This window comes from Morone saxatilis, unplaced genomic scaffold (genome assembly GCF_004916995.1).
Source record: "Morone saxatilis isolate NCDOM2014 unplaced genomic scaffold, NCSU_SB_2.0 Contig15, whole genome shotgun sequence".
Lineage (NCBI taxonomy): Eukaryota > Metazoa > Chordata > Actinopteri > Moronidae > Morone > Morone saxatilis.
This window is the reverse complement of record NW_023339707.1, coordinates 18,893,719-18,901,764: the sequence shown is the minus strand read 5'-3', so window position 1 is coordinate 18,901,764 and position 8,046 is coordinate 18,893,719. Positions and strand designations below refer to the sequence as shown.

The window sequence follows — 8,046 nt, the reverse complement described above, 5'->3', positions numbered from 1 at the left end:
GGGGGGGGGGGGGGGGGGAATAATTTCTTCAAAGATCCCTGTTTTAAATTCCCAGAGCCGCATTTCTGTAGGTACCACTTCCTGTCACTGTCCGATTTTACATTTCATCTCGTCACTCAGCCCCGTATCATGACCTTAAAGAAACATTCAAATAAAGAGATGGATGGGAAAAGGGGCGCTATCAGAATTTCAAATGGGTCTCATCAGTGTAATGCAGTCAAATGCAGTGTTTACAACCACTTCCCCTGTAGAAAAGAGGAGGCACTGACCTTATTTAAGCTACATCTCTCACTTTAACCTTCATGTGAGGAACAGGTTTTATGCCTTAAAGTGCCTGTTACGCTCTCTTTGTACAGGTGCATTTAATTGATCAAGAATTTTTTTTTTTCCCCACTCCGTCTCTGCACTGTGTGCTGGTGTCATGATCAAAGGTCAGAGTTGAATATAGCGAGTGTAGCAGTTGAAGTGGTTGACTGGGAGTTTTGGGGGAGGATGCTGCAAAGGAGAGAGAGGCTTTGCAGAAATCCACATCATTGCTCTCTTTCCCTTGCACACCCTGGACCCCCTGCTGAACCATCTGCAGGTCTGCCTGTCCTTGCTTTCATGAGCTCAGCAGAATTCACATGATGGAGCAGCTCTTGGACTTGTCCTTGCTGAAGGTGGAGGAGAGGAGCTCCGTCTTGCTGGGCAGGTGTAGGAGTCTTTTGGAGAGGCGGCGGACGGGGCTGGGTTTGTTGGCAGGCTGGAGTTTGTTCATGCAGGCTAGAGCCGCGGTACGGAAAACACTGTGGATGCTCTTCTCTGATGTGAAGGCTGAGCACTCCAAGTAAGCCTCTGCTCCGAGCTGCTTGGCCATGGACGAACCCTACGACGTGAAAGGGAAATATATGCGTGTGAAACTGAGTATGAGCTTCAGCTTAAAAAAAATTAAAAATGGGGGGATTTCTAACCGGTCTAGACAAGAGACAGAAGCCTAAATTGACACACAGAGGAAGAAAGAGTAGTCATGGAACAAACCTGTTCATGGGAGATGGGAGTTTGTTTTTGATTGGACAGCTCCATGCGCGTGCATACGTCTGTGCGCAGGTCTGTCTTGCAGCCTATTAATAAGATCCGTGTGCTGGGACAGAAGTCCTGGATCTCCGCTTTCCACTGCAAGGAGAACAGAAACAGATGTAAGTATTTGTAAAGAGTGAATATGTGGCAGATTGTTGATCAAGGGGGATAGACCTGCAACCAAGTAAAATTAAGTTGTAAGTAGGGAGTTTTTTTTACCCCCAATCCGAGTTAATATTGGGTATCTGTCAATACAAAGTCCCGATACTTGTATATCCTGTAATATAGGTGCACATTGCACACTTCAAGTACAATAAAGTTATTAAAATCAATCCAATGTATATGCTTGACAACCGTATAGCTCTGCAATGCATCAAGAAAAAGATGTCTGCATTGGAGCTGATTGACAACTGATGTACAATAAAGGATCAGGTCAATAAAGCTCAATATAGGTGATACCGATCAGTTAAAAAAAAGCCTTGATACCAATCTTTGGGATCGGATGGAGACATCCCTAGCTGTACAATTGAGGTGATGTCAATACCTTCTTCAGCGCACTGTCTACTGTGTCTGGTCGGCTGATGTCAAAGCATAAGAGCACTGCGTCTGAGTCGCTGTAGCAGAGAGGTCTGACGTTGTCGTAGTATGGAGACCCTAAAGAGAGAGACAGAGTAAGGTCAGGACATACATTTAATCATTTATTATGTAGCTGAGGGACACGAAGACAATTTTATTACCGTGTGATTTAGGAAGGTGGGCACTTTGTTCAAAAATAAAATACTTTTAGTCAAGTTTTTCCCGTGTTAACAAGCAAAAATAGAAACAAAATCTCTCTTATGGTCTCAATCCAGCTGACACTATTATAATGTTCTATCACAATCATCCTCCTCACTTTCACACAGTACCAACACAAACAGTCACATACACCCCTGCCAAACTGATAAGAGAGCAAATCGTTTCACTAAGCTTGACGCCTTCCCACTGAGAGGAATTTTTCCAGTAAAGTAAACTAACTCACTGAGTCAGAGGCAATGCAACTCTGCACCAATCACGTCTTTCCATTATTAGTCAAACTTTTGTTTGAGTAAAATAAAAAATAAAAAACTACCAGATGTCCTGTGAAGCTAAATTAACATCGTAGGATACTCTTTCCATGAGGTTGTTTTTTTCTGTATTAGATTTCAAATAGATGTCTGAGCAAAATTATGCAATTTTAATCTATGCTTTTTAAATAAAGTCTTGTATAAAATATTCTCTCTCTATGTTTGACATTTTGGGAAACACGCTTATTTGCTTTCTAGAGGAGAGTTAAATGAGAGATCTGATACCACTGCCATGTCTGTTAAATATGAAGTTAGATTATATTATATTTAAAAAGGTTAATTCACAACATATTTTCTTTTATATGCAAGTAGCAGTTGCAGCTACTGAAAGTGTTACAGTAAGACCTTCCATTGTTTCAAAAGTCAAACATTTGAATCGCAGTTGCAGTGCCGCCTTTACACTGTATTTTAAGATCTGCAGTTGCACATAGTGGCAGGATGTTGTGCTACAGTACTTCAAATTGATGTTTAAACCTGATTAGCTAATTATAAATGATTAAGCAGACTGAAGCAGTCACACAAAAGAGACCAGTAGTAACTTTTCCAACATTTTCAACCTCCCATTTACTCTACAGAGCCATTAATACACCAACCCTAACATACACTATTCATCACCTCATTCAGACAGTCCACCCTGATTGTTCATAAATGTGACACCTTAGCTATGAGAATGTGAGTTATGTGTGAAAGGAAACATATTTGTCTTAAATTTTTCATAAACAGCACAGCTATATATGTTTCTTTTTAACTCTCAGGAAGGCTCCTGTGCTAAAAAAAGGGTGACAGGATGTCCGCTCTCTATTGTCTTCCCTCTGCCACCTAATCACTCCCCACACAGCAACACTAGATTTAATTTCCTACCCCTGTCCTCAGGGGCCAAATGTGCACCAGAAGATTTCCTTGCAAATATAAAGAGGGTATAATTATATCAGGAATAGATACTTCTAATAAGCTTCTACCGGAACTAACTAACAATCATGTTGTCTTGATGAATTTGGCAGCCATTAATGAGACATTGATGAAAAACCACCAAGAAGCACTCCCATTCACGACCCTTCTGGTTGTTAACTCAGTCTGAATCTTTTGACTTAAACCTGCAAAGTAGGACGACTTATACAACGAACGTCCGTCAATAACAGGTTGTTTTTTTTAGTGGGAATCAAAGCGCCCGTCACATAACTATACAGGGTGATGTAAGGCTTAAGAAAGAGGAGGCAGAGAGATTTAAAGAGGACACAACTTCTAGCACCCACCACCTCCCACACATAAGCAGCCCCCTGCCTGGACACACACACACACACACATATATATGCATGCACACACACACTCAACCCTCTCAGTTGAGCAAACATTTGAAACTGCCCTCTCTACTCTAAAGAAAGCAAATGGAAGGAGTTGGACTCTTCCTCCAAAAGACAATATAAGACTTTTTTAATTCTTTCTCAACATTTAATATTATTATTTAAGTAGCATAAAAAGGGAACTAGACATACATTTAATTCTACAACCTTGCATTATAAATTAAAAAAGCATGTGGTTCACATAGAATAGAGGTAGAGAACATTAAAATGTCTTCTCACATCAGTTTTATATGTGAAAGATTGAAGTAAGACACCTGCAGCCATGTTATTAGAGAGGAAACAATTAAGTCATTAGTTGATTTCAAGGAGATACATTTTAATTACCAACTGATTTAAAAAAGGAACAGTGAGTAGGATTTAGTTGCATCTAGTAGTTGCAGATTGCAATCCCCTCGCATCACCCTCCCCCTCTGAGTGCGAAGGAGAAACTACAGTCTCTGTCAGTTTATCCACCTAAATGTCACACATTGGACCTTTAAGTAGTTTTTTTAAGCAAAAATACCAATAACATTCTCTAGGTTCAGCTTTTATACTTTTTTGGGTTCAGAAAACTGGGATTTAAAATGTTTTTCCACTATTTTCTTACAAGCAACTAGTCGTTTAATCAAGAAAAATATCAAATCAATCCATAATAAAAACAAGCTTTAACTTGCAGCCTAAAAATGTTACAAATAAAGACAATAAAGAGAATGAAAGAAACACAAGGACAGGAACCGTTTGTTTGTTTGTGTGTATTGCAAATGTAAATAGGTCTTATGCAATGTTTCCTCTGGAAAAGGGTGACTGTCCAGAAAGTTTTTTTACTCCGTGGGAGATAAACACACAAACCTACATTAGTTCACTGTTGGTTTTCAGTTACATAAGACCTTTTTTTTTTAGGCGGCACACACCATAAGGCAGTGAGGAGGTCATGCATATCTCTTCGCTCAGTATCCCTCACTTGTGCCTTCTGTTCACAGTGATCGTACACACAAACACACTCTCAGAGACTTCCACCCCCTGCGTGGACGAGGCATCCCCCCTTTCCCCTGTGAAACAACCCCTCTGCGGGCCAACTGGCACTGCTCAACTTCCTCTGAGCACAATGCCTCAGCCAGCGCTGTTATGAAATAAATCCATACAGGACCGGGCAGCTTTTTTTGCCCGTATTGATCCTCTAGTATTTACATACGTTTTCTATAGGTTATTATGTCAGTTGGCCAGTGCAATTAACCTAAAATGTTTTCATAGCGTAAGATGGTCACAAACATTTAAGACATTTTGGATCCACAAACCAAGAGGAGGGACACACTGAACAATTATTTTCATTATTGATTTATCTCCAGATTATTTACTCGATACATTTTCTTTTGTCTATGTCTGAGAGTTGTGTAAAAGGTCATAGTGACGTCTTCAAATGTCAAAAGATATTGAGTTTACAATTATATAAAGCAGAAAAAAAGCAGAAAATCCTTCTTAGCAAATCTGCTTGGAAAGTAAATAAAATTATTGTTCTATCATCAAAATAGTTGCCTATTAGTTGCCTGTCGACTAACTGATTGATTTATTGACTAATCGTTGCAGCAAGTGACCAAAATTACTTACCTACTTCTGCTTTAACCTTTGTTCTAAAAGCTGTTAATTGAGTTTTAAAACCAATTTTACTGGATAAATATACGGCTCTCTTGTGATCTTTGATAACTTGACCCCCTGTAGCGGTCAAAGGTCAGAGATGTAACATGAACATCATCCCTGTATACGGTAGATTGTAAAAAGTAGTTTATCCACTCAAAAAAGTGATCAGTCAGGTACACAACACAAACAAACTACCATGTATCTGAACATACAATCCATCTAATCCATCAGTCCACTGACAACAACAGTCAACAACAACAAACTTCTTATTCATTTTTTAAAACAACTTTACTTTGTTTCCTTCTCAAACGTGAGGATTTGCTGCTTTTTTCTCCATTTTATCCTGTTTATAACCTGAATGTCTTCTTGATATAGAACAAAGGAATTTGAAGACACAATCTTATCGACTTTGAGAAATAATTACCGGTTATTTTCAAAACTTTCAAAACGATTGAGCGATGAATCGAGAAAATAACTTGCAGATTAAAATCGATAATGAATTAATTGTTAGTTTCAGCCCTTGTTGAATCAACAATATAATACAAACTACACAAAGCTCCAATGATACTGTAGTAACAGTTTAAATCTTATTTATCAGGGGCCTAATTTAATATTGGGGGACTACAAACTTCGCATTAAGTCTCTAACTGTGGCCCCAATTTATCCTTTTTCATTATGTATTATTTTCCACACAATGCTGTGGATTTTGGGCGCCGGTCGCTCTGTGGGAAATTCACACATGCTTGTTGCTGACCTGCCCCCAAATCCACCAAAGAAGATCTCCCAACAGATTTCACACCAGTGGGAAAAAAAAGCTGCTTAACTGCATCAAAACAGGATCGACAGATAGCGATGTCTGGGTAAACAGCAACATCACTGTTTGTAAAACAGTGAATGAGACGGAGCCTCATTTACAGGTTGTTACCCGACTCCAGGCTGACTGTTGTCGTTGGGAGGGTAAACATGTTTCCACCAATCCACCCATGAATACAGCAGTGAAACTACTCCACTCATTGACTGTGAAAAGCTTGGGGAGGATTTTAAATTGGCTGTATGTCAGAGATAAGAAGGGAGGAGAGATAACAGCCTTGCGCCTTGTAAAAAGGTTAGTTTTTATTAAACTGAGAGTAAGTTTAAAATATATAATCAGAGTATAAATCCTCACCTGATGTGTCCCAGAGGCTGAGCTCAACACGCTGGTCTTCAAGCTCCAGACAGGCGGTGTAGTTCTCAAACACAGTTGGGACGTACGTCTAGAAACGGACAATAAAAAGGGGAAAAAAGAGCTTTTTAAAACTGCAAATTTACATGGAAATCTAAAAACTAATTCATCTATCCACTCCAGTGATTGAGTTACAGAGTCTGATCAACAGGAAAACGTATTAAATATATAATTATATAAAATGAAAGACAAATTCATATCTGAGAAGGGGCTGTTATTTCCAAAAAGATTAGCAAAATTTACTTTTCAATCAATTCACAGGTTGTGCAACATATTAACATAAAGTATGACCAATGATGTTCCCAATCTGTAAGGATTGCATGCAGCTCTGTCTACATTTACTAAACTAAACCTATAAAAATAAAGCATTTAGTCAAATATCCCTTATAATAATATAATAATATAATAATACTATGAGCTATGTTGCATCGTGGTAGTTTAAACATATTAATGAGCCTTCAACAATCAATAAGATGACTATAAATTTAAGTATTAAGTATCACTGGTGTACTATAGGTCTCTAACACAATGGAAACAGAGAAAAGTAATCCTTGAGAGACTATTAAAGTCAGATGTATTCTACCTCGAGGGGTGAGAAAATCAATTTAAACATGACATATAATTAAAATAATCAATATTTTTCAGTTCAGATATAAAAATAATAACTAGATATTATAACATTGTAGGGAAATGTGTTACCTCTGGATAGCAGTCCTTAGCCAGGACCTGTAACATCGCTGTTTTACCGCATTGGACGTCCCCGACCAGCACAAGTTTACACCTCGCGACGAACGGCTGCGTGAGTCTCCTTTCCTTCATGATCGATCAGAAACAGCACGAGACACACAACTGCAAATCAATAAGCGATAAAGTTTCAATAAATCCTCTCTGTGGTCGGCGGTGCGGCTCTCTCCGTGCAGGCAGGCAGTGAGTGAGGCAGGCAGCAGTCAGTCAATGAGGGGATCACTGCGGAACTTTATATTGTCGCGCCAACCAATGAGCGCTGCGCAGTGCGCGAGCCGGAGGAAGAGGAGGAAGAGGAGGAGGAGGAGGGCAGAGCACGAGGGCTCATCTTGTTATTAGGTAATGTGGATGGTGAACTGCAGTGACATAGCCAGTAGGGTTTTTATTTATTTATTAGTAATACTCATGTCCATTGGTGGGATGTAACTAAGTACATTTACTCAAGTACTTAAATACATACATATATGTAGGTAAAATAATTTATTTCATTTGCACCGTGTCTACTGTCTACAAATGTTTGTTTATAGATATGTATAACTGTACATATAAGTCTTTGTTTTTTTTTGTCTCTTATTTTGTTTTTATTAATACTTTGTTTATGCTGTTAGATATAGTATCTATATATATATATATATATATATATATATATAGATACTATAGTATATATGTATCGATACTACACTATAGTATATATATACACTATAGTATGTATATAATGTGTTTATGTACTATAGTGTGTATATATATATATATAATAGTATAGTATCTATATATACACTATAGTATAGTATATGTATACACTATATATATATATAATAGTATAGTATCTATAGATACTATAGTGTCTATAGATTTTATAGTATATATATACACTATATATATATATATAATAGTATAGTATCTATATATACACTATAGTATACTATATATACACTATATATATATA

General features: G+C 37.9%; 1 protein-coding gene across 1 annotated transcript; it reads right to left on the bottom strand.

Moving 5' to 3' along the window:
* Positions 1–13: 13 nt before the first annotated feature.
* On the bottom strand, positions 14–7,292 carry LOC118324598 (rho-related GTP-binding protein Rho6-like). The gene is made up of 5 exons (XM_035657020.1): positions 7,056–7,292; positions 6,300–6,387; positions 1,601–1,710; positions 1,018–1,152; positions 14–865 (listed from the first exon to the last, which is right to left on the bottom strand). The coding sequence occupies exons 1-5, from the start codon at positions 7,173–7,175 to the stop codon at positions 620–622; spliced, it is 699 nt and encodes a 232-aa protein (XP_035512913.1). The 5' UTR covers positions 7,176–7,292; the 3' UTR covers positions 14–619.
* Between the last annotated feature and the right edge of the window lie 754 nt (positions 7,293–8,046).

Bases quoted from the DNA above. Each gene is read 5' to 3' on its own strand.
- LOC118324598 (XM_035657020.1), bottom strand. From the start codon at position 7,175: ATGAAGGAAAGGAGACTCACGCAGCCGTTCGTCGCGAGGTGTAAACTT. The intron at 6,388-7,055 runs GTAACACATTTC...GTCCGTTTCTAG, and splicing joins CTAAGGACTGCTATCCAGAG to ACGTACGTCCCAACTGTGTT. The intron at 1,711-6,299 runs GTGAGGATTTAT...CTCTCTCTTTAG, and splicing joins CAGCCTCTGGGACACATCAG to GGTCTCCATACTACGACAAC.